This window comes from Oncorhynchus gorbuscha, linkage group LG23 (assembly GCF_021184085.1).
Source record: "Oncorhynchus gorbuscha isolate QuinsamMale2020 ecotype Even-year linkage group LG23, OgorEven_v1.0, whole genome shotgun sequence".
NCBI classification, from domain to species: domain Eukaryota; kingdom Metazoa; phylum Chordata; class Actinopteri; order Salmoniformes; family Salmonidae; genus Oncorhynchus; species Oncorhynchus gorbuscha.
This window is the reverse complement of record NC_060195.1, coordinates 50,353,960-50,381,734: the sequence shown is the minus strand read 5'-3', so window position 1 is coordinate 50,381,734 and position 27,775 is coordinate 50,353,960. Positions and strand designations below refer to the sequence as shown.

The following is a 27,775-nucleotide window of genomic DNA, read 5'->3' as shown; positions in this document are numbered from 1 at the left end:
CAGGTCTCCGGTAGCCTCTGGAACTGCCGATCTGCGGTCAACAAGGCAGAGTTCATCTCAGCCTATGCCTCCCTCCAGTCCCTCGACTTCTTGGCACTAACGGAAACATGGATCACCACAGACAACACTGCTACTCCTACTGCTCTCTCTTCGTCCGCCCACGTGTTCTCGCACACCCCGAGAGCTTCTGGTCAGCGGGGTGGTGGCACCGGGATCCTCATCTCTCCCAAGTGGTCATTCTCTCTTTCTCCCCTTACCCATCTGTCTATCGCCTCCTTTGAATTCCATGCTGTCACAGTTACCAGCCCTTTCAAGCTTAACATCCTTATCATTTATCGCCCTCCAGGTTCCCTCGGAGAGTTCATCAATGAGCTTGATGCCTTGATAAGCTCCTTTCCTGAGGACGGCTCACCTCTCACAGTTCTGGGCGACTTTAACCTCCCCACGTCTACCTTTGACTCATTCCTCTCTGCCTCCTTCTTTCCACTCCTCTCCTCTTTTGACCTCACCCTCTCACCTTCCCCCCCTACTCACAAGGCAGGCAATACGCTCGACCTCATCTTTACTAGATGCTGTTCTTCCACTAACCTCATTGCAACTCCCCTCCAAGTCTCCGACCACTACCTTGTATCCTTTTCCCTCTCGCTCTCATCCAACAACTCCCACATTGCCCCTACTCGGATGGTATCGCGCCGTCCCAACCTTCGCTCTCTCTCCCCCGCTACTCTCTCCTCTTCCATCCTATCATCTCTTCCCTCCGCTCAAACCTTCTCCAACCTATCTCCTGATTCTGCCTCCTCAACCCTCCTCTCCTCCCTCTCTGCATCCTTTGACTCTCTATGTCCCCTATCCTCCAGGCCGGCTCGGTCCTCCCCTCCCGCTCCGTGGCTCGATGACTCATTGCGAGCTCACAGAACAGGCCTCCGGGCAGCCGAGCGGAAATGGAGGAAAACTCGCCTCCCTGCGGACCTGGCATCCTTTCACTCCCTCCTCTCTACATTTTCCTCCTCTGTCTCGGCTGCTAAAGCCACTTTCTACCACGCTAAATTCCAAGCATCTGCCTCTAACCCTAGGAAGCTCTCTCCTCCCTCCTGAATCCTCCTCCCCCTCCCCCCCTCCTCCCTCTCTGCAGACGACTTCGTCAACCATTTTGAAAAGAAGGTCGACGACATCCGATCCTCGTTTGCTAAGTCAAACGACACCGCTGGTTCTGCTCACACTGCCCTACCCTGTGCTCTGACCTCTTTCTCCCCTCTCTCTCCAGATGAAATCTCGCGTCTTGTGACGGCCGGCCGCCCGCCCAACAACCTGCCCGCTTGACCCTATCCCCTCCCATCTTCTCCAGACCATTTCCGGAGACCTTCTCCCTTACCTCACCTCGCTCATCAACTCATCACTGACCGCTGGCTACGTCCCTTCCGTCTTCAAGAGAGCGAGAGTTGCACCCCTTCTGAAAAAACCTACACTCGATCCCTCCGATGTCAACAATTACAGACCAGTATCCCTTCTTTCTTTTCTCTCCAAAACTCTTGAACGTGCCGTCCTTGGCCAGCTCTCCCACTATCTCTCTCTGAATGACCTTCTTGATCCAAATCAGTCAGGTTTCAAGACTAGTCATTCAACTGAGACTGCTCTCCTCTGTATCACGGAGGCGCTCCGCACTGCTAAAGCTAACTCTCTCTCCTCTGCTCTCATCCTTCTAGATCTATCGGCTGCCTTCGATACTGTGAACCATCAGATCCTCCTCTCCACCCTCTCCGAGTTGGGCATCTCCGGCGCGGCCCACGCTTGAATTGCGTCCTACCTGACAAGTCGCTCCTACCAGGTGGCGTGGCGAGAATCTGTCTCCTCACCACGCGCTCTCACCACTGGTGTCCCCCAGGGCTCTGTGCTAGGCCCTCTCCTATTCTCGCTATACACCAAGTCACTTGGCTCTGTCATAACCTCACATGGTCTCTCCTATCATTGCTATGCAGACAACACACAACTAATCTTCTCCTTTCCCCCTTCTGATGACCAGGTGGCGAATCGCATCTCTGCATGTCTGGCAGACATATCAGTGTGGATGACGGATCACCACCTCAAGCTGAACCTCGGCAAGACGGAGCTGCTCTTCCTCCCGGGGAAGGACTGCCCGTTCCATGATCTCGCCATCACGGTTGACAACTCCATTGTGTCCTCCTCCCAGAGCGCTAAGAACCTTGGTGTGATCCTGGACAACACCCTGTCGTTCTCAACCAACATCAAGGCGGTGGCCCGTTCCTGTAGGTTCATGCTCTACAACATCCGCAGAGTACGACCCTGCCTCACACAGGAAGCGGCGCAGGTCCTAATCCAGGCACTTGTCATCTCCCGTCTGGATTACTGCAACTCGCTGTTGGCTGGGCTCCCTGCCTGTGCCATTAAACCCCTTCAACTCATCCAGAACGCCGCAGCCCGTCTGGTGTTCAACCTTCCCAAGTTCTCTCACGTCACCCCGCTCCTCCGTTCTCTCCACTGGCTTCCAGTTGAAGCTCGCATCCGCTACAAGACCATGGTGCTTGCCTACGGAGCTGTGAGGGGAACGGCACCTCAGTACCTCCAGGCTCTGATCAGGCCCTACTACACCCAAACAAGGGCACTGCGTTCATCCACCTCTGGCCTGCTCGCCTCCCTACCACTGAGGAAGTACAGCTCCCGCTCAGCCCAGTCAAAGCTGTTCGCTGCTCTGGCCCCCCAATGGTGGAACAAACTCCCTCACGACGCCAGGACAGCGGAGTCAATCACCACCTTCCGGAGACACCTGAAACCCCACCTCTTTAAGGAATACCTAGGATAGGATAAGTACCCCCCCCCCCTTTAAGATTTAGATGCACTATTGTAAAGTGACTGTTCCACTGGATCTCATAAGGTGAATGCACCAATTTGTAAGTCGCTCTGGATAAGAGCGTCTGCTAAATGACTTAAATGTAATGTAAATGTACAAACAATAGTTCACAAGTATAAACACCATGGGACCACGCAGCCGTCATACCGCTCAGGAAGGAGACACGTTCTGTCTCCTAGAGATGAACGTACATTGGTGCGAAAAGTGCAAATCTATCCCAGAAAAACAGCAATGGACCTTGGGAAGATGCTGGAGGAAACAGGTACCAAAGTATCTATATCCACAGTAAAACGAGTCCTATATCGACACAACATGAAAGGACGCACAGCAAAGAAGAAGCCACTGCTCCAAAACCACCATAAAAAAAGCCAGACTACGGTTTGCAACTGCACGAGGAAAAAGGGGGAAGCTTGCAAGCTGAAGAACACCATCCCAGCCGGGAGTGGTAGCATCATGTTGTGGGGGTGCTTTGCTGCAGGAGGGACTGATGCACTTCACAAAATAGATGGCATCATGAGAGAAGAAAATGATATGGATATATTGAAGCAAAATCTCAAGACATCAGTCAGGAAGTTAAAGCATGGCCGGAAATTGGTCTTCCAAATGTACAATCCAAAGCATACTTCCAAAGTTGTGGCAAAATGGCTTAAGGACAACAAAGTCAAGGTATTGGAGTGGCCATCACAAAGCACTGACCTCAATCCAATAGATAATTTGTGCAGAACTGAAAAAGCATGTGCGAGCAAGAAAGCCTACAAACATGAATCAGTTACACCAGCTCTGTCAGGAGGAATGGGCCAAAAATCACCCAACTTATTGTTGGAAGGTTGTGGAAGGCTACCTGAAACACTTGACCCAAGTTAAACAATGTAAAGGCAATGCTACCAAATACTAATTGAGTGTATGTAAACTTCTGACCCACTGGGAATGTGACGAAATAAATAAAAGCTGAAATAAATCACTCTATAGTATTATTTGACATTTCACATTCTTAAAATAAAGTGGTGATCCTAACGGACATAAAACAGGGAATTTTTACTTATTAAATGTCAGGAATTGTGAACAACTGAGTTTAAATATATTTGGCTAAGGTGTATGTAAACTTCCGACTTCAACTGTATAAACCAGACTACATTTGGTGACATCGCCATAATATGAATCAACACATACCCCAAATGTGGTTGAGCTAGTGGTCTGGTTGGCTAATAGTTTTGTCAACGAATGGGTGGATTGCATTTGGTTTGCCAAGCCACAAGCGTATGAAGAAGATTAGATGTATGAATAGGACACATTAATCATGTATATTAGGTCACAAGGTTGCAAATCGTTTTGCAATGTAAAACGAAATCAAGGGCTTCTTATTGAAGTTCAGGTAATGCATACTCTGTGTTCTTCCATTTTGTACTTAATGAACACAACCCTGACGTAGTGTGTAGGGGGCTAACTGTACCTGTGCCAGGTGACCTTGGGGTTAGGGGATCCTGATGTGATGCAGGTGAAAGTCACTGACTCCTGGTAATCTGCTGTGGCATTGAATGACTGCTGTAGTACCGACAGCACAGGAGGAACTATAGGAACAAGACAAAGATGACAGTTAGTGGTGAGAACTTCATCAAATTACACATGCGAGAGCAAAACAGTGGCAGTGAAACAATATGCACACAGGCAACTAGCATTTTCACCTTCCCCACCCCATCTTCAAATTAAGATTAATGACGTCATTGTTGTGACTTAAGAACAAGACAGATCAACACGAATGTCGGCCGTGCACAGTGGTTGTGCAGAGAGTGGTCATGCTATTGCTTCTGACCATAGAATATCAGCCATTTTTTCAAATTTCCAAACGATTCTACATGTTAATTCGCCACCGTTCATCAACACCAAGTGATTTACTGTGCATGGTCAATGCTCGTGTTGGACTACTGTCTTGTCCTTAGAGGGGCAATGGGACATTGTAATGTAACTTTGCAGTCTTCCAAGGGACAGGTAGGCAGGTAATCATGCTAGCAATGGTAGTTCGCATTTAGCCTGTCATCCCAGCTAGTTAACCAGGCTAACATTGAGCTAGAATTTAGCCTGTCATCCTAGCCTAGCTGGTTAACCAGGCTAATAGTGTTAGCCAGCATGTAGCAAGTCAACCAAGCCGAGCTAGCTAACCAGGCTAACAGTGGTAGATTGCATTTACCCTGTTATCCTAGACCTAGCTGGTTAGCCTATATGAAAGCAGTAGGTGTATTCTTGTTATTATTGTTCTCTAAGCATTTGTATTATATATATAAAATAGCATAACTTCTTTGGGGTAGGGGGCAGTATTTTCACGTCCGGATGAAAAGCATGCTCAGAGTAAATGCCCTGCTACAAAGCCATAAAAGCTAGAATATTTGAATGATGTCTGTGAGTATAACAGAACTCATATGGCAGGCAAAACCCTGAGAAGAAATCCAACCAGGGTAGTGGGTTCAATCCCCGGGACCACCCATACGTAGAATGTATGCACACATGACTGTAAGTCGCTTTGGATAAAAGCGTCTGCTAAATGGCATATATTATTATTATATTATTATATTATTATTATTATATTATTATTATTATTATTATATTGGTAACGTTGCACTTCCTAAGGCTTCCACTAGATGTCAACAGTCTTTAGAACCTTGTCTGATGCTTCTACTGTGAAGTGGGGACGAAGGACAAGGGAATGAGTAAGGTCTGCCATGAGCTGAACATGCTCTGACCATGCGCATTCACATGAGAGGGAGCTCTGTTCCATCACACTTCTGAAGACAATGGAATTCTCCAGTCCTAAAGATGGATTCAAGACATCGTTTGACATGTTTCTACTGACTGTTACGGAACTTTTTGACATTTCGTCTGCTTTTAGTGACGTGCTTCGTGACTTTGGATTTGTTTACCAAACGCGCTAACAAAAGTAACTATTTGGACATAAATGATGGACATTACCGAACAAAACAAACATTTATTGTGGAAGTGGGAGTCCTGGGAGTGCATTCCGATGAAGATCAGCAAAGGTAGGTGAAGATTTATACTGCTATTTATGACTTTTGTTGACTGCATAATATGGCGGATATATTTGTGTCTTGATTGGGCTCTGAGTGCCGACTCAGATTGTTGCATGGTTTGCTTTTTCCGTAAAGCTTTTTTGAAATCTGACACAGCGGTTGCATTAAGGAAAAGTGCATCTAAAATTCATGCATGACAGTTGTATCTTTCAGCAATATGTATTATGAGTCAATTGATGTGGCTCTCTGCAAAATCAAAGGATGTTTTGGAACTTTTGAACGTAAGGCGCCAATGTAAACTCAGATTTTTGGATATAAATATGAACTTTACCGAACAAAACATACATGTGTAACATGAAGTTCTATGAGTGTCACCTGATGAAGATCATCAAAGGTTAGTGATTAATTTTATCTATATGTCTGCTTTTTGTGAATCCTCTCTTTGGTTGGAAAAATGGCTATGTTAGGCACTCACCTAACATAATCTTTTGGTTTGCTTTCGTCGTAAAGCCTTTTTGAAACACTGTGGCTGGATTTACAAGTGTATCTTTAAAATGGTGTAAAATACAGTGAGGCAAAAAAGTATTTAGTCAGCCACCACAGTTCAACCATGACAGACAAAATGAGAAGAAAATAAATCCAGAAAATCACATTGTAGGATTTTTAATGAATTTATTTGCAAATTATGGTGGGAAAATAAGTATTTGGTCAATAACAAAAGTTTATCTCAATACTTTGTTACATACCCTTTGTTGGCAATGACAGAGGTCAAACGTTTTCTGTAAGTCTTCACAAGGTTTTCACACACTGTTGCTGGTTGTTTATGAACATTTGAAAATCTTGGCCATGTTCTGTTATAATCTCCACCCGGCACAGCCAGAAGAGGACTGGCCACCCCACATGTGCTCTCTCTAATTATCTCTTTCTTTCTCTCTCTCGGAGTACCTGAGCCATTGGACCATGGGTTTCTGTACAGGACTTTGAGATATCAGCTGATGTACAAAGGGCTATATAAATCAATTTGATTGGATTTGATTTAGGTATTTTGGCCCATTCCTCCATGCAGAACTCCTCTAGAGCAGTGATGTTTTGGGGCTGTTGCTGGGCAACACGGACTTTCAACTCCCTCCAAAGATTTTCTATGGGGTTGAGATCTGGAGACTGGCTAGGCGACTCCGGGACCTTGAAATGCTTCTTACGAAGCCACTCCTTCGTTGCCCGAGCGGTGTGTTTGGGATCATTGTCATGCTGAAAGACCCATCCACATTTCTTCTTCAATGCCCTTGCTGATGGAAGGAGGTTTTCACTCAAAATCTCACGATACATAGCCCCATTCATTCTTTCCTTTACACAGTTCAGTCGTCCTGGTCCCTTTGCAGAAAAACAGCCCCAAAGCATGATGTTTCAACCCCCATGCTTCACAGTAGGTATGGTGTTCTTTGGATGCAACTCAGCATTCTTTGTCCTCCAAACACGACAAGTTGAGTTTTTACCAAAAAGTTATATTTTGGTTTCATCTGACCATATGAAATTCTCCCAATCTTCTTCTGGATCATCCAAATGCTCTCTAGCAAACATCAGACGGGCCTGGACATGTACTGGCTTAAGCAGGGGGACACGTCTGGCACTGCAGGATTTGAGTCCCTGGCGGCGTAGTGTGTTACTGATGGTATGCTTTGTTACTTTGGTCCCAGCTCTCTGCAGGTCATTCACTAGGTCCCCCCGTGTGGTTCTGGGATTTTTGCTCACCGTTCTTGTGATCATTTTGACCCCACGGGGTGAGATCTTGCGTGGAGCCCCAGATCGAGGGAGATTATCAGTGGTCTTGTATGTCTTCCATTTCCTAATAATTTCTCCCACAGTTGATTTCAAGCTGCTTACCTATTGCAGATTCAGTCTTCCCAGCCTGGTGCAGGTCTACAATTTTGTTTCTGGTGTCCTTTGACAGCTCTTTGGTCTTGGCCATAGTGGAGTTTGGAGTGTGACTGTTTGAGGTTGTGGACAGGTGTCTTTTATACTGATAACAAGTTCAAACAAGTGCCATTAACTTCTTCGAGATAGGGCCGCTCTTTTAATTTTGTCACGAAAAGATGCTCGACTATTCCATGTAATTGACAGCATTGAAAAGAAAAAACTCTGACGTTTCCAAAACTGCAAAGATATTATCTGTGAGTGCCCCATAACTAATGCTACAGGCGAAACCAAGATGAAGTTTCATACAGGAAATGCCCCAGATTCTGAAGGTGCTGTGTTCCAATGTCTCCTTATATGGCTATGAATGCGCCAGGAATGAGCCTGCCCTTTCTGTTGTTTCTCCAAGGTGTCTGCAGCATTGTGACGTATTTGTAGGCATATCATTGGAAGATTGACCATAAGAGACTACATTTACCAGGTGTCCGCCCGGTGTCCTGTGTCGAAATTATTGCGTAAGCTCTAGGTCCATGCGCGTTCCATTTCTTCAGAAGAGAAAGTCAACTGCCACGAAGGATTTATCGTCGATAGATATGTGAAAAGACCTTGATGATTGATTCTAAACATCGGTTTGCCATGTTTCTGTCGATATTATGGAGTTAATTTGGAAAAAAGTTTGCGTTTTAATGACTTAATTTTCATTTTTTTTTCTTACCCAAACGTGATGAAGAAAACGGAGCGATTTGTCAACACAAATAATATTTTTGTAAAAACTGAACATTTGCTATCTAACTGAGAGTCCTCATTGAAAACATCTGAAGTTCTTCAAAGGTAAATTATTTTATTTGAATGCTTTTCTGGTTTTTGTGAAAATGTTGCATGGTGAATGCCAGGCTTAATCCTATGTTAGGCTATCAATACTATTACACAAATACTTGTTTTGCTATGGTTGAGAAGCATATTTTTGAAAATCTGAAATGACAGTGTTGTTACCAAAAGGCTAATCTTGAGAGCAAATATATTTATTTCATTTCATTTGAGATTTTCATGAATAATGACAACTAGCTCAGTCCGTGATGCTGTGACACACCACCCCAGTTATGCTAATGAGCTTGCGGATAGATTTACACAATCCTGGATACAGGTTTTTTTCGTAGCCAAACATAACGCAGAAAACGGACCGATTTCTCCTGCACAAATAATCTTTCAGGAAAAAACTGAACATTTGCTATCTAACTGAGAGTCTCCTCATTGAAAACATCCGAAATTCTTCAAAGGTAAATTATTTTGTTTGAATGGTTTTCTGTTTTTTGTGAAAATGTTGCCTGCTGAATGCTAACACTAAATGCTAACGCTAGCTATCAATAGCTGTCAATACTGTTCCACAAATGCTTGTTTTGCTATGGTTGAGAAGCATATTTTTGAAAATCTGAGATGACAGTGTTGTTAACAAAAGGCTAAGCTTGAGAGCTAGCATATTGATTTAATTTAATTTGCGATTTTCATGAATAGTTAACGTTGTGTTATGCTAATGAGCTTGTGGATAGATTTACACAATCCTGGATACAGGTTTTTTCTTAGCTAAACGTGACACACAAAATGGAGTGATTTCTCCTAAACAAATAATCCTTCAGGAAAAACTGAACATTTGCTATCTAACTTAGAGTCTCCTCATTGTAAACATCAGATGTTCTTCAAAGGTAAATGATTTTATTTGAATGGTTTTCTGGTTTTTGTGAAAATGTTGCCTGCTGAATGCTAACGCTAAATGCTATGCTAGCTATCAATGCTGTTACACAAATGCTTGTTTTGCTATGGTTGAAAAGCATATTTTTTAAATCTGAGATGACAGTGTTGTTAACAAAAGGCTAAGCTTGAGAGCTAGCATATTTATTTCATTTCATTTGCTATTTTCATGAATAGTTAACGTTGTGTTATGGTAATGGGCTTGAGGCTGTAGTCACGATCCCAGATCCGGGATGGCTCGATGCAAGAAGTTAAAAACAACTAACCATAATTCCAAATTATGACGTTACTAACCTGCATAAATCTGCAGGTAGCTAACCAAACTGGTTCAATGTTAGCTAGCTAACATTAGGCTATAGCTAGCCAAGCAAATGGTTCTGAGATAAGAATAATAAGATCATACACGTAACGTTAGCTAGCGAGCCAGCTAGCTAGCTAACAGCATGCTTTATTTTGAAATGAAACCACTTTCTGTCAAAGTTAGAAATGTGTAATATCTGAAAATGTACCGAGATGGACTATACATCATTCATGGATGGACGTATGTCAGATGAAATGGCTGCCCTTAGTTTGAAAATGTATGTTTTCTCCATCTCCTTAGCTATCATACTCTAATTCCACTGATTTCAAAACTCGGAGCAACACTTATGCAGTTTTACAACACAATATATATTTTTTTAAAGCTGCATTAAACAGGATACTGACATACTGAGCTGCTCAAATTTACAGAAGCATGTTATATGGCAGACCAATCGAAACTCATCTCTCGGCATGTCCAGCCCACTCATTATCTCAGCCAGTCATGGTTAGTGGGAAGGTTGCCCGCTTTTTCTGTGGCTAAACCAACTAGGTTCGTAATTTAACAATTTTAGTAATATTTACAGATGGCATACAAGTTTATTATTAAGGCACATGTTTGAGAAGGTATTTGATTTTTAAAAAGTGAAGTAGTGACCCGCGACATACGCCTAGTTTCCTGAAAGGGGTCACATTTAATTAATGCTACTAATCATTCTGAACGGTTCATTTTCAGCTGCCAAAGAGAAGTGGAAAATTGGAAAGTGGTCAGAAATGTCAGTATAAATCATACCCGTATTAGCCACATTATTCAAATAATTTGTAAAAACATTATCAATAAGGGTGGCAGATGAACTGGTCACTCTTGTGGAATTATAGATGAGGGAATACAGATAGCTGGAGTATAAAGTATTTTTTTAAATCCGATGTCAGTGAGTGGTTCTCACTTTTAAATAAATGTACTGTATGTTGTAATCACCCAATTAAAAACAAATGTTATCTTCATTATTAATCAAATCCAAGGATACCAATGCCATAATCAGGTGGCCGATAGATGCATCAAATTATCACTTTCTTTCCACCTAAAAATGAACAGGAAGGAATTTCTATGAAAAGAGATCCAACATCAATGTTATCAGGTGTAAGTGCGAGGTCCTCTCTTACAAAGAATTGAAAACTTTTATGAACACAAATGGACACTTCTCCTTCCACTCTTGATGTTCTACGGTGGTGAACATTATTATAAGGAGACATGTCATAAAGCATGGTTGTCTCGTCAGCCAACCATGTTTCTGAAAGGGCAACAATGGAAAATTCATGACTGAGTAAAGACATAATGAACAAGATGGTCATGATTTTTAGGAAGACTGCAAACGTTCAACTGAAAAGGTAAAAAATAAGATCATCTTGTAATTAGATAAACTGCTATACAAGTTGTTAAATTGCTTAACATTATAGTAATCACAAGTGAGACTTATTTCTGGTAAATTTCAAGAAATTTGAATCAACACAATCATGATATTTATAATTTGCTTCATTAATATCTAATGAGTTAAAAACCATGTTATCATGGTTGATATCCTGCCCAACTAAGAGTGATACACAGTCAGATTCATCCACAGAGTGGAACGGAAAGATAGAATTGCATGCCTCACATGTCCAATACAACCACACATTTGTGTTAGTTTTATCAATATGGGTGCACTTCCTATGGAATACACATTGACACAGTCCACATAATACCACTGAAGACTTCAGAGGGTTATGCCATTTAGAGCAATGTGTGTTTTTGGTAATGAGGTTAGATGACACACATGAACAAAGTAGATTCAATATGTTTGTCTACAGTATATGTGGGTGTGTGTGTGTCAAATCAGTGGACGATAGTGGAGTCCCTTGCCATAGTCCTACGAAAGAGGGGGTGAACGACCAGCTGATCATTTTCCAGGTATGCGATGTTGCCAGTTTTTTGTTCTTCAATTAGTCGTGACTGCAGGTCCTTTCTTTTGAGGCGTAAATGTTTTGGAGAAGTCTTCATTGATTTTGGTTCCAATCAGGCACTTGTCTCTCCACCTTGTCTTTGAACCTGAGTACTTTCACCACTACAGACCTGGGCCGTCCATCGGGAAGAAAGTGCCACGCCTATGCACTCTCTCCACCGCGATGAGTTTTGGGTCCATTTAGACTTGATCTGCCGTGTCATGCCACGTTTCAGTCTTTACGTCCTCAATTCCATCGATTAAAATGTTATTGTGCCTCGTTTGGTTTTCGAGGTAGTCTCCTTTGTAAGAGTTCTTATCAAGTGTTTTTGGGAAAATTGCAGCATTTTTCTATCTAGTATTAGCCAGGCTACAAGTTTGCTGTGAGCTAAAATTAGTTCGTACTCAAATCCACACTCCCAAAAACAAGCTCTGCCAGTGAAATGGCAAGCACACACAAGGAACGCAGACTTGACCACACATACACCAGTATGATAAACAGAGAGAAGGCAGAGGACTTACTCACTGCATGGAGCCTGGCTTCACTTTACTAAACGAGCAGGAGATCACCAACTTGCAAGTTAGTGCTGTGGATACAAGTAGTATGCTTGGGAGAGATAGTGGTAGGAGCATTCGCTTACCCACATGCTGTTTACGTGCTGTTGTTGGAGATCTGATCCCCTAGTCGTCTTGACTACTTTCTTACCAAAAGTTAAGAGTGTTGATATGGGACGGAAATAATAGGTCAGACCATCAAATAATTGGTATACACATAACTCTTACATAATTTCTGTGAGGGTGAGGATATTGGACATTTTAAATAAACCAAGACTAAAAATTACTTACGGTACAGCAGATCCCCTTATTGTATGGGGCACTTTTAAATGTGCCTTTAGAGGCCATGCAATTCAATGCTCATATTTAAAACAAGAACAATTTAGGTCAAAAGAGTTCATCCTAAAAAAGGAAATAGAGGAACTAACAGAATAAGTTTGAGGAAAAAAAAAAGAAATGGAGGAACTTATTCAAGAAAGCTAAAGTGTAATATATATATATCTCTTAAAGTGAACTGGATGGAATATGGAAAAACTTTACCCAATATATTTTTAATTTTCATAGGAACATAGAAATGAATTTACACGAACTTGTTACAAATTACAGTGTCATCAGTGATTCACCAAACACTATTTTGAAAGAAGAAGCAAAGTACTTTACCCATATATTTTCATTTCAGTCTCCTCCATTTCAAGTTAATTGTAAGGATGTTTGAGCTCCCCCTCTATACTGACCCTGTTGGAGAAAGTGCATACCCATAGTAAACTGAAAATATTTTTTCCCAAAATTGCTAATATATGCATATAAAAATTATTATTAAATAGAAATCACTCTAAAGTTTCTAAAACCGTTTAAATTATGTCTGTATGTAAAGCAGAACTCTCAGGGCAGCCTTTCTCCCAAACTCTCTCTTGTGAAGAGAAAAGTTGGGTCAACTTTGACGTCATGGCCCCCACCCTTCCCAGGCAGCTACCGATCCAGGAACAGTTTCTATGTCTTCAGCGCGATATCAGCTTTCAAATGGCACGTTCATTGTGAGAATCCCACGATCCCTGCACGTTTGGCGGGCGAAATTGCTCGTGTCCCTCTGAAAATCATGCACTCTATTGCGCGCGGCTGATTTGGAGTACGTCTTTTTCCATGATGCAGCATTTGAAACCGGATTGTCTGTTAGCGTTGCTCTTTGTTCTACATGCTAAAAACATCATAAAGCTCGATTTTGCACATCGTTTGACCAGTTTAATCGACATATAATATGTAAATTGGAAGTTTTGATGCGCAAGAGTGCTGGACCAGAAGTCATTTTTGACGCATTTCAACTGAAGCTGTTAGCATATGCTAATACAGGGACACACAACGTGAAACCAAACGATGTATTGGGTAAGTATGACTCCTTCTACATCTTCTGATGGAAGAACATCAAAGGTAAGGGAATAGTTATGTGGTTATTTGGGGTTTCTGTGGACTCCAAACGTAGAGGAGACATACTGCTAATATCTGAGCGCTGACTCATACTATAGCCCAGTGAACGATGTCTGTAACGTTAAAAATAAATGTAATACAGCGGTTGCATTAAGAAGAAGTGTATCTTTGTAAATATATGTAGAACATGTATATTTAGTCATGTTTATTGCTTGTTATCTGACGTTATCTGTCGGAGCTATCATCATTTCTCCGGACATTTGAGTAGCATTTTTTGAAATGTTGTCATTGTAAACCGAGATTTATGGATATAAATGGCATATTATTGAAAAAAAAATAAATGTACTGTGTAACATGTAATATTACTGTCATCTGATGAAGATTTTCAAAAGGTTAGTGAATTATTTATTTTTTAATCCTACTTTTAAATTTTATTTTTTTCTGGGACAAAATGGCCACCGCTTGCCTTTTGTTTCGGTGTCTGATCTAATATAAATATGTGCTATGTTTTCGCCGTAAAACATTTTAGAAATCTGACTTGCTGGGTAGATCAACAAGATGTTTATCTTTCATTTGAGCTATTGGACTTGTTAATGTGTGGAGGTTAAATATTTTTAGGAATAGTTTTTCGCATTGTGCGTTATGGTAATGATCCCGGATCCGGGATGGGGAGTCATTTAATAGTGTAAAATTAATGTTTACACAAAAAGTCTCATGAAGGCCTAATTACAGAAGTGCAACTTCAAGATGCAATTAAAGCCTTTGTGTCCAGGAAAACTCCAGTGATGGATGGCATACCAGTTGAGGTATATCACATATTTTTGATGTAATCAAAGGACCGTTATTAACATGTTTTAACAGCTCCAATAAAAATGGTAACTATCACATACTCAACAAGAAGGTATACAGTGGGGCAAAAAGTATTTAGTCAGCCACCAATTGTGCAAGTTCTCCCACTTAAAAAGATGAGAGAGGCCTGTAAATTTTCATCATAGGTACACTTCAACTATGACAGACAAAATGAGAAAAAAAATCCAGAAAAATCACATTGTAGGATTTTTAATGAATTTATTTGCAAATTATGGTGGAAAATAAGGATTTGGTCACCTACAAACAAGCACGATTTCTGGCTCTCACAGACCTGTAACTTCTTCTTTAAGAGGCTCCTCTGTCCTCCACTCGTTACCTGGATTAATGTTTGAACTTGTTATCAGTATAAAAGACACCTGTCCACAACCTCAAACAGTCACACTCCAAACTCCACTATGGCCAAGACCAAAGAGCTGTCAAAGGACACCAGAAACAACATTGTAGACCTGCACCAGGCTGGGAAGACTGAATCTGCAATAGGTAGGCAGCTTGGTTTGAAGAAATCAACTGTGGGAGCAATTATTAGGAAATGGAAGACATACAGGCCCCCTGATAATCTCCCTTGATCTGGGGCTCCACGGAAGATCACACCCCGTGGGGTCAAAATGATCACAAAAACGGTGAGCAAAAATCCCAGAACCACACGGGGGGACGTAGTGAATGACCTGCAGAGAGCTGGGACCAAAGTAACAAAGCCTACCATCAATAACACACTACGCCGCCAGTGACTCAAATCCTGCAGTGCCAGTACATGTCCAGGCCCGTCTGAAGTTTGCTAGAGAGCATTTGGATGATCCAGAAGAAGATTGGGAGAATGTCATATGGTCAGATGAAAACAAAATATAACTTTTTGGTAAAAACTCAACTCAAGTTGCATCCAAAGAACACCATACCTACTGTGAAGCATGGGGTGGAAACATCATGCTTTGGGGCTGTTTATCTGCAAAAGGACCAGGACGACTGATCCGTGTAAAGGAAAGAATGAATGGAGCCATGTATCGTGAGATTTTGAGTGAAAACCTCCTTCCATCAGCAAGGGCATTGAAGATGAAACGTGGCTGGGTCTTTCAGCATGACAATGATCTCAAACACACCGACCGGGCAACGAAGGAGTGGCTTCGTAAGAAGCATTTCAAGGTCCCTAGAGTGGCCTAGTCAGTCTCCATATCTCAACCCCATAGAAAATCTTTGGACTGAGTTGAAAGTCTGTGTTGCCCAGTAACAGCCCCAAAGCATCACTGCTCTAGAGGAGATCTGCTTGGAGGAATGGGCCAAAATACCAGCAACAGTGTGTGAAAACCTTGTGAAGACATTACAGAAAATGTTTGACCTCTGTCATTGCCAACAAAGTAACAAAGTATTGAGATAAACTTTTGTTATTGACCAAATACTTATTTTCCACCATCATTTGCAAATAAATTCATTAACAATCCTACAATGTGATTTTCTGGATTTTTTCACGCATTGTGTCTGTCATAGTTAAAGTGTACCTATGATGAAAATTACAGGCCTCTCTCATCTTTTTAAGTGGGGGAACTTGCACAATTGGTGGCTGACTAAATAGTTTTTTGCCCCACTGTATATAAATATCCAGTCTGCCTAAACAACTGGAGACCCCTTACACTTATGTTGTGATGCCAAATTCTTAGCAAAATGCATAGCGCATAGAATTAAAAAAGGTTTTGTCGGATATTATTCATCCTAATCAGACAGTTTTTTACATGGACGATACATTGGTGATAATATAAGTACTGGAAACAATAGAACACTATGAAAAACCAAGCCTGGTATTTATAGCTGCCTTTGATCAAGTTTGACTGGAATTTATACATAAATGCCTGGACTGTTTTAATATCGGAGAATCTCTTACACAATGTGATAAAGTTATATATAGTTAAACTAGGAGTAAAATAGTAAATAATGGCTACTTCTTAGAAAGTATTAAATTGTCAAGAGGAGAAAACCAAGATTGTCTGTCCACTATCAGCATATATATTTATTATGGCCATCGAAAGGTTAGCTATTACAATCAAATCAAATCAAATTGTATTTGTCACATACACATGGTTAGCAGATGTTAATGCGAGTGTAGCGAAATACTTGTGCTTCTAGTTCCGACAATGCAGTGATAACCAACAAGTAATCTAACTAACAATTCCAAAACTACTGTCTTATACACACAAGTGTAAGGGGATAAAGAATATGAACATAAAGATATATGAATGAGTGATGGTACAGAGCGGCATAGGCAAGATACAGTAGATGGTATCGAGTACAGTATATACATATGAGATGAGTATGTAAACAAAGTGGCATAGTTAAAGTGGCTAGTGATACATGTATTACATAAAGATGCAGGAGATGATATAGAGTACAATATATACGTATACATATGAGATGAATAATGTAGGGTATGTCAACATTATATTAGGTAGCATTGTTTAAAGTGGCTAGTGATATATTTTACATAATTTCCCATCAATTCCCATTATTAAAGTGGCTGGAGTTGTGTCAGTGTGTTGGCAGCAGCCACTCAATGTTAATGGTGGCTGTTTAAAACCTCTTAAGCCTAGCCCTGTTTACTGCCCCTAATGGAGGAATTGGGTACCCATATAAAACAGGATACATTTTTGTCAAAAGTTGCTAATATATGCACATAAAAAATATTATCGAATAGAAAACACTCTAAAGCTTCTAAAACCATTTAAATGTTGTCTCTATGTAAAGCAGAAGTCTCAGGGCATGCATTCTCCCAAAATCTCTCTTGTCATGGAAAAAGTTGGCCCAACTTTGAAGTCATCTTAAACGCCTTCCCAAACAACTACCGCTCTGGGAACAGTTCCTACGTGTTCAGCGCAAAGCCTGCTTTCAATGGGGCTTCTCATTGTGTGAATCACGCGCTCACGAGACGTTGAGCGTGCCGAAAGGTCTCGGTCACGTGAAAAAAAAGTGTACGTTTATGCGCGCTCTGCTCCCGCTCTCTCTTTTCTTCAGGATCAATTAAAAGACGTGTGTGTTTCGCTTCGTCCTCACAATTGCTGTACACCTTTATAACATGTTAAAGCTTAATTATGAACATAGTTTGACAAGTTTACTCGACATATAATATATAATTTCGACGTTTTGGTGCGCATCCACTTGAATTTTGCCTACATTTTGACCGAAAAGTGGCTATTTTGAGAACCGAAAGACGCAGACTTGAAAACTAAACGCTGTTTTGGTAAGTATAATCCCTTCCAGGTCTTTTGATGGAAGAACAGCAAAGGTAAAGGAATATTTATGTGTTAATTTTGGGTTTCTGTCGACTCCAAGATAGAGGAGGCATAATGATACATTTGGAGCGCCGACTCCTAGTATAGCCTAGTATAGCCGATTATAGCCGATTGCATTTAGAAGAAGTGTATCTTCCTATACATATAAAACATGCATATTTAGTCAAAGTTTATGATGTGTATTCCTTGTTAGCTGACGTTATCTGCCGGAGCTATTTCATTTCTCCTGACATTTTAGTAGCATTTTTTGAACGATGCGTCATTGTAAACAGAGATTTATGGATATATATTGCAGATTATTGAAAAAAAATGAATGTACTGTGTAACATGTTATATTACTGTCATCTGATGAAGATTTCAAAAGGTTAGTGAAATTATTATTTTTTTAATCCTGCATTTGTTGATTGCATATTTTTTCCTACTTGGCTATGCTAATGAGCTATGTCTGCGGTGGTGGTTTGACATAAATATGTGCTATGTTTTCGCCGTAAAACATTTTAGAAATCTGACTTGTTGCCTGGATTCACAATGAGTGTAGCTTTAATTCAATACCCTGCATGTGTATTTTAATGAACGTTTGAGTTTTAACTAATACTATTAGCATTTAGCGTAGCGCATTTGCATTTCCAGAGCTCTAGATGGGACGCCTGTGTGCCAGGTAGAAGCAAGAGGTTAACAGTCTGATGGCCTTGAGATAGAAGCTGTTTTTCAGTCTCTCTGTCCCAGCTTTGATGCACCTGTACTGACCTCGCCTTCTGGATGATAGCGGGGCAGTGGCTCGGGTGGTTGTTGTCCTTGATGATCTTTATGGCCTTCCTGTAACATCGGGTGGTGTAGGTGTCCTGGAGGGCAGGTAGTGTGCCGATGGTTGCGTTGTGCAGACCTCACTACCCTCTGGAGAACCTTACGGTTGTGGGTGGAGCAGTTGCCGTACCAGGCGGTGATACAGCCCGTCAGAAAGCTCTCGATTGTGCATCTGTAAACGTTTGTGAGTGCTTTTGGTGACAAGCCACATTTCTTCTGCCTCCTCCTCCTCTTCTTCACGATGCTGTCTGTGTGGGTGGACCAATTCAGTTTGTCTGTGATGTGTATGCCGAGGAACTTAAAACTTGCTACCCTCTCCACTACTGTTCCATCGATGTGGATAGGGGGGTGTTCCCTCAAGTCCACAATCATCTCCTTAGTTTTGTTGACGTTGAGTGTGAGGTTATTTTCCTGACACCACACTCCGAGGGCCCTCACCTCCTCCCTGTAGGCCGTCTCGTCGTTGTTGGTAATCAAGCCTACCACTGTTGTGTCGTCCACAAACTTGATGATTGAGTTGGAGCCGTGCGTGGCCACGCAGTCGTGGGTGAACAGGGAGTACAGGAGGGGGCTCAGAACACACCCTTGTGGGGCCCCAGTGTTGAGGATCAGCAGGGTGGAGATGTTGTTGCCTACCCTCACCACCTGGGGGCAGCCCGTCAGGAAGTCCAGTACCCAGTTGCACAGGGCGGGGTCGAGACCCAGGGTCTCGAGCTTGATGACGAGCTTGGAGGGTACTATGGTGTTAAATGCCGAGCTGTAGTGGATGAACAGCATTCTCACATAGGTATTCCTCTTGTCCAGATGGGTTAGGGCAGTGTGCAGTGTGGTTGAGATTGCATCGTCTGTGGACCTATTTGGGCGGTAAGCAAATTGGATTGGGTCGAGGGTGTCAGGTAGGGTGGAGGTGATATGGCCCTTGACTAGTCTCTCAAAGCACTTCATGATGACGGAAGTGAGTGCTACGGGGCGGTAGTCGTTTTGCTCAGTTACCTTAGCTTTCTTGGGAACAGGAACAATGGTGGCCCTCTTGAAGCATGTGGGAACAGTGTTTACGGAATATGTCCGTAAACACACCAGCCAGCTGGTCTGCGCATGCTCTGAGGGCACGGCTGGGGATGCCGTCTGGGCCTGCAGCCTTGCGAGGGTTAACACGTTTAAATGTTTTACTCACCTCGGCTGCAGTAAAGGAGAGGCCGCATTTCGCATCAAACAAGCGAAATGTATGTATAGGGACAAAGTGGAGTCGCAATTCAACGACTCAGACATGAGACGCATGTGGCAGGGTCTACGGGCAATTACAGACTACAAAAGGAAAACCGGCAAGTCACGGACACTGACGTCTTGCTTCCAGACAAACTAAACACATTATTTTCCCGCTTTGAGGATAACACAGTGCCAACATAGTGGCCCGCTACCAAGGACTGCGGGCCACCCCTCTCTTCTCCGTGGCCAACCTGTGTAAGACATTTAAACGTGTTAACCCTCGCAAGGCTGCCTGTCCAGACGGCATCCCTAGCTGCGTGCTAAGAGCATGAGGACATATTCAATCTCTCTCTATCCCAGTCTGCTGTCCCCACATGCTTCAAGATGTCCACCATTGTTCCTGTACCCATCTGGACAAGAGGAATACCTATGTAAGAAAGATGTTCATTGACTACAGCTCAGCATTCAACACCATAGTACCTTCCAAGCTCATCATAAAGCTTGAGGCCCTGGGTCTCAACCCTGCCCTGTGCAATTGGGTTGTGGACTTTGACGGGCCGCCGGCAGGTGGTGAAGGTAGGAAACAACATCTCCACTTCCCTGAGCCTCAACACTGGGGCCCCACAAGGGTGGGTGCTCAGCCCCCTCCTGTACTCCATGTTCACCCATGACTGCATTGCCATGCACGACTCCAACGCAATCATCAAGTTTGCAGAAGACTTAACAGTAGTGGGCTTGATTACCAAAAACAAAGAGACAGCTTACAGGGAAGAGGTGAGGGCACTTGGATTGTGGTGTCAGGAAAACAACCTCTCACTCAACGTCAACAAAACAAAGGAGATGATCGTGGACTTCAGGAAACAGCAGAGGGAGCACTCCCCTATCCACATCGACAGGACAGCAGTGGAGAAGGAGGAAAGTCTTGAGTTCCTTGGCGTACACATCACAGACAAACTGAAATGGTCCACCCACACAGACAGTGTGGTGAAGAAGGCGCAACAGCGCCTCTTCAACCTCAGAAGGCTGAAGAAATTTGGCTTGCCACCTAAAACCCTCACAAACCTTTACAGATGCACAATTGAAAGCAGCCTGTCGGCATGTATCACCGCCTGGTACAGCAAATGCATTACCCACAACCACAAGGCTTTCCAGAGGGTGGTGCAGTATGCACAACGCATCACCGGGGGCATACTACCTGCCCTCCAGGACACCTACAGCACCCAATGTCACAAAAAGATCATCATGGACAACCACCTGAGCCACTGTCTGTGCACGCTGCTACCATCCAGAAGGCGAGGTTAGTACAGGTGCACCAAATCTGGGACCGAGAGACTGAAAAACAGCTTCTATCAAAAGGCCATCAGACTGTAAAAAAGCCATAACTAACACAGAGAGGCTGCTGCCGACATACAGACTCAAAATCATTGGCCACCTTAATAAATGGATCACTAGTCACTTTAATAATGACACTTTAAAATGTTTACATATCTTATGTTACTCATCTTATATGTATATACAGCATTGTATACCATCCATTGTATCTTGCCTATGCCCATCGGTCATCACTCTTCCATATACAGTATTTATATGTACATATTCTTATTCCATCCCTTTAGAGTTGTGTGTATTAGGTAGTTGTTGTGGAATTGTTAGATTACTTGTTAGATCCTACTGCACTGTCAGAACTAGAAACACAAGCATTTCACTACACTCACATTAACATCTTCTAACAATGATTTGATTTATATGTTTAAGCTGGAAGTGGAATCCTAAGTATTGTTGTCCATTAGTTTACTCCAATTCGCGTGGTACAGTTAGTGGAAAATAACAAAAAAGGAAAATATATTTAATTATTTTTACTCCCAATTAGGGGATGGGTGGCAGGGTTAGGGGGAAAAAATAAAGAAGGAAAATATATATATAATATATACAGTACCATTCAAAAGTGAGGTAGTCACCCGGAATGTATTTCATTTAACAAGTGTACCTTGTTAAAAGTTAATTTGTTGAATAACTTTCCTTCCTAATGTGTTCGAATCAATCAGTTGTGTTGTGACAAGGTAGGGTGGTATATAGAAGATAGCCCTTTTTGGTAAAAGACCAAGTCTATATTTTGGCAATAACAGCTCAAATGAGCAAAGAGAAACAACAGTCCATCATTACTTTAAGACATGAAGGTCAGTCAATGTGGAACATTTCAAGAACTTTGAAAGTTTCTTCAAGTGCAGTCGCAAAAACCATCAAGTGCTATGATGAAACTGGCTCTAATGAGGACCGCCACAGGAAAGGAAGACCCAGAGTTACCTCTGCTGCAGAGGATACGTTCATTAGAGTGACCAGCCTCAAAAATTGCAGTCCAAACAAATGCTTCACAGAGTTCAAGCAACAGACACATCTTAACATCAACTGTTTAGAGGTGACTGCATGAATCAGGCCTTCATGGTCAAATTTCTGCAGAGAAATCACTTCTAAATGACTTCAATATTAAGAAGAAACTTGCTTTGGCCAAGAAACAATGGACATTAGAGCAATGGACATTAGTCCGGTGGAAATCAGTCCTTTGGTCTGATGAGTCCAAATTTGAAATTTGGACTCACCGCCATGTCTTTGTGAGAAGCAGAGTAGGTAAACGGATGATCCCCGCATGTGTGGTTCCCACCGTGAAGCATGGAGGGGGTGGTGTGATGTGTGGGGTGCTTTTATTTATAATTATAGAATTTATTTAGAATTAAAGGCACACTTAACCAGCATGGCGACCACAGCATTCTGCAGCTATACGCAATCCCATCTGCTTTTGCGCTTAGTGGGACTAACATTTATTTTTCAACAGGACAATGACCCAAGACATGTCCAGGCTCAAGAATCATTCTCACCCGACCTCAACCCAATTGAGATGGTTTGGGTTGAGTTGGACGACAGAGTGAAGGAAAAGCAGCCAACAAGTGCTTAGCATATGTGGAAACTCCTTCAAGACTATTGGAAAATATTCCAGGTGAAGCTGGTTGAGAGAATGCCAAGCTTGTGCAAAGTTGTCATCAAGGCAAAGGATGGCTACTTTGAAGAATCTCAAATATAAAATATATTTGGAGTTGTTTAACACGTTTTTGGCTACTGCATGATTGATTCCATGTGGTATTTCATAGTTTTGATGTCTACAACATTATTCTACAATGCAGAAAATAGTAAAAATAAAGAAAAACCATTGAATGAGTAGGTGTGTCCAAATGTTTGACTGGTATATGGGGGATTGGAAATTATGCAGACAATTACACTGATAGAATCCACAATGTAACTGCAATATTAAAGCTGACCTCCCCTACAAAAATAAATAAATAAAAATAAATCATTGATGACTCTTTTCAAATCCAATGTATTTTCCACGTCCATTCGAACAATGTTGATTCAACCAGTTTGTGTCCAGTGGGTTACTTCTGAGTTTTTCCTTATCTCAGTCGGACACACTCTATAGTGATGGCTGCGGTGGAATGTCCCATCTTCGTATCCGGATGGTGGGTGCCATGTTGCCGGGTGGATAATAGGACTCGCCTCATTGAGCAAGCGTATTGGATCTTCCTCACAACTATAAGTGGTGCTCTAAATTGAACACAATCCGTGTTTTTTTTCCCACCGAGTGCGTTTATTACATTAGGTGGGAAGAGCAAGATAGCCGAGACAATATTGTGGGCGCTCATGCATAACCGGTGCTTATAGCTCGCGAGAGATCACATTTCAATCACTCCCGAAACACTCTCAGGTGGTTTGCATTCCTGGCTTCACTGGGGCCTTCCTGAGGACAAATTATAGAATTAAAATGACAACCTTTCACTTTTTGGGCTACAAAGCCCCGAGCTGGCACTAATTGAAATCTTCAATCACAGAAACAGTGCGAATATAGAAGAAATCAAAGGAGCGGTGGCAGCTGCTCCTTTGATCATTAAGTAGCTCTATAATGAGCCTGTCTAGATCGGTGAGTCTGTTCTTTCTCTCAAACGAAGCCGATCTGAGGTGAATGCTCAGTTCATATGTTCAACACAGCACAATTTAGTGACTCTACAGTTCTAACTGCTGGAGTCACTGCCTTTGTAGCGGTGGTGGTTCAAAACTACACTTGCGTGATGAGTAACCTTGCTTGAGACCTGATGGACAGGTTCAATCCCCTGTCCATCACACTTCCACCTACGTCACAGGATGCTGCTGAGGGGAAATGGCTCATAATAATGTCCGGAACAGAGCAAAGGGAATGGCATCAAACACAAGGAAACCATGTGTTGGACGTATTTGACACCATTGAACTAATTCTGCTCAAGCCATTAACCACGAGCCCATTCTCCCCAATTGAGGTTCCCTCAACCTCCTGTGACCTACACAATTAACCAGATTCATTCTGAATCAATGACTCGATTCTTACACACCAGGTATGATTCTTTTCGTATCAATAACTCAAAACAGAACCTGCATTGAATCATATCAGAGAAAAATAAATGTTCCACCACGATTGACAATCTCTACCACCGGAGACAGAAGTTCCTTCTTTGTATGAGACCAAGTGTCTCTGGACCGATAAGCGTTTCATTTTGCCTGTGGTCCTGGGGTGCGATTGTTTGGGACCTGGCAACCCTGCAACTGTGTCAGTGCTGTGACTGTGGAGTGTCGGAGGGGAGAATGATTCTGCCTCACTAGGTGACTCTATTCTCACCCTGAGAGGAGCAACAATTTCTGTATGCCACTGATCGATACACCCCAGTGCCTGGCCTAAGAGAGCCTTTACACTGTGGCTCCGTAAGGGGCTTCTCATCCTTAACATCACTGCTGTATGGCTGCTATTGTAGAAGGGACCATTGTATATGGTTGGATAGGCTTTTGATATGTATAAAACGAGAGCAGGTGGACTAGTCTTCATAAGTCTGCTCTGAGATCAGGCCCAGCTGCTACAGTGAGAGGAAAAATATGTCTGGGTAGGGTTTTAATGATTCTGATTTGTTGAGCTTTGTTCCTTCAGAGAACCAAGGTTACATATATAACTGAACGTTTTGGTTATGATATTCAAGGGGAGATATGATATGCTAGCTAGATGGCTAACTCTTCGTTCACCACTGCATATGAATGGATAGGTATTAGCTAAGCTATAGCGGACTCTATAGTTTCTCACCATTCACCACCACCTCGATGTCGACAAAGTCGATTTCGCCGCGGGCCTCCACTCGCGCCTCGCAGCGGTACACGCCCTCGTCTGCCTTGGTCACCTTGTGGATCTGCAGGTTGTTGTTGGGCAGCACCTGGAACCTGCCTTCAGTGGGGGGGGGGGGTATAGAGAGAGCGATACAGAGTGACAAAGGGAGTGATAGAGAGGGATAGACAGAGAAAAGGGGGCAAGAATAGAGAGTGGGATAGAGCATAAGAAAGAAAGAAAGAAAGAAAGAAAGAAAGAGTTAGAAAGAGCCGTGTAATAAGGAAAGAAAGATACAAGGAAAACGATAGAAAGGAAAAATAGTAAAAGGAAGTACCATGACTCCAATCACACACTTGCTATCAAATAATATTTTCAGAAACCTTTATCACTTTTAGCTTTTTAAAATAAAGTTAGCTTAGAGAAGTGAGATAAATACTTTAGCAATTAGGTCTGCAGTTTACAAAAAGTTTCCCATCCTTCTTAATTGTTGTCACTGGCAGATAAGTGATAACCCTATCTTTCTCTGTCGAGCGCAAAGATATTTAAAACCTTGTCCTGTAATTAGCGTGGATTTTTTTAAAAGCGCCCCTATCTCTACCTTTAATCATTACTGCACAGTAAGGGGAGATAGTGCGTCGAAGGGAAGGGCCTTTGAATTTCAATTTAAAAACCTGACTACTTTCAAAGGATTCAAACAAATCATTTACCAAATCAGTAAGTCTGTCTATGTGATGGGTGAATGAGAGGGAAGGTGTCAGAGGAAAAGTAATGATGGGGTGAAAGAATATTGGTAAACAAGTCTGAACCTGCAAATTAACTTCTGTCCATCATGCAAGAGCCATGAATGTGTTCCCAATAGTCGAAGATACATTTTATTCCTTCTCCTTTCTTTCTCAGCCCCAAGATGTGTTCCAAAAATTGAAGATACTTTCTCTTCTCCTTTCCTTCTAAGCCATAGGATGTGTTTCAATCTAAGACACTGTTCTTTCCTTATCCTTTCCTCCTTTGTTACAGGATGTGGTTCCAATAGGGACTCAAATCCTGCAGTGCCAGACGTGTCCCCCTGCTTAAGCCAGTACATGTCCAGGCCCGTCTGAAGTTTGCTAGAGAGCATTTGAATGATCCAGAAGAAGATTGGGAGAATGTCATATGGTCAGATGAAACCAAAATATAACTTTTTGGTAAAAACTCAACTTGTCGTGTTTGGAGGACAAAGAATGCTAAGTTGCATCCAAAGAACACCATACCTACTGTGAAGCATGGGGGTGGAACATCATGCTTTGGGGCTGTTTTTCTGCAAAGGGACCAGGATGACTGATCCGTGTAAAGGAAAGAATGAATGGGGCATGTATCGTGAGATTTTGAGTGAAAACCTCCTTCCATCAGCAAGGACATTGAAGATGAAATGTGGCTGGGTCTTTCAGCATGACAATGATCCCAAACACAACGCCCGGGCAACGAAGGAGTGGCTTCGTAAGAAGCATTTCAAGGTCCTGGAGTGGCCTAGCCAGTCTCCAGATCTCAACCCCATAGAAAATCTTTGGAGGGAGTTGAAAGTCCGTGTTGCCCAGCAACAGCCCCAAAACATCACTGCTCTAGAGGAGATCTGCATGGAGGAATGGGCCAAAATACCAGCAACTGTGTGAAAACCTTGTGAAGACTTACAGAAAACGTTTGACCTCTGTCATTGCCAACAAAGGGTATATAACAAAGTATTGAGATAAACTTTTCTTATTGACCAAATTACTTATTTTCCACCATAATTTGCTACTAAATTCATTAAAAATCCTACAATGTGATTTTCTGGATTTTGTTTTCTCATTTTGTCTGTCATAGTTGAAGTGTACCTATGATGAAAATTTACAGGCCTCTCTCATCTTTTTAAGTGGGAGAACTTGCACAATTGGTGACTAAATATGTTTTTCCTCACTGTAAGAGGAAGAAGGAAGAAAGCATGGAAGCGAGCATCGGACCACCAAAAGACATTTGCATCCTCTACTCTAAATCTTCTAGGCAGGCTTGTTAACATGCTTTATTGTCCAACAATATGTTTAATGAAATCACATGCTTTGGCTTTTATTGCTAGAACTTACTATTTATAGCATCAAACCCCTGACAGAATCTGGGGAATACATTTTTCATAACAGTGGTTTGTTTAAATAGGTTACATCCCAAATGACACCCTTGTCACTAAACAGTGCACTGCATGTGAACAGGGCCCATAGGGCTACATAGGGAATAGGGTCCAATTTGGGACACACTCATGTTCTACAGTAAGCACATTTATTAAACTGATATGTCCCAAAATGGTGTGTGAAGCAAGCTGACATGTAAACTGAATTGATTAGATGTAAAAAAAAATGGATTCGCTAGCAAACCTGTTAATTGTCTTCTGATATCAATGATAATGTAATTATCAGCTGCTTCATTAAAAGCTGACTGTAAAATAACATCAAGGAGTGGGCCCATAAAAAAAATCCAATGACATTTTCACATGAAAATATCACTTGATTTCTATATGACTTGTACTGCTCAATAGATTACTTTTCATGAGTCAAGTTATGTTGCTATTATGGTAGCTACAGTAAGCACGTTACAAAGTTAGGCATATTAACTCAGCAAATAAGGTTTATCAACACATCAACAGAGGCAGCATG

The 27,775-nt window shown here is 42.1% G+C and overlaps 1 protein-coding gene across 3 annotated transcripts in view; it reads right to left on the bottom strand.

Annotated features, from left to right (window-relative positions):
- Positions 1 to 27,775, bottom strand: part of LOC124011314 (neural cell adhesion molecule 2-like) — a 457,182-nt gene that overhangs the window by 88,267 nt on the left and 341,140 nt on the right. For all 3 annotated transcript variants that reach the window (XM_046324554.1, XM_046324556.1, XM_046324555.1), the window contains exons 5-6: positions 25,098 to 25,235; positions 4,317 to 4,434 (exon numbers count right to left, since the gene is read on the bottom strand). In XM_046324554.1, the coding sequence (XP_046180510.1) occupies positions 4,317 to 4,434; positions 25,098 to 25,235 (256 nt within the window). The remainder of the gene's footprint in view (positions 1 to 4,316; positions 4,435 to 25,097; positions 25,236 to 27,775) is intronic.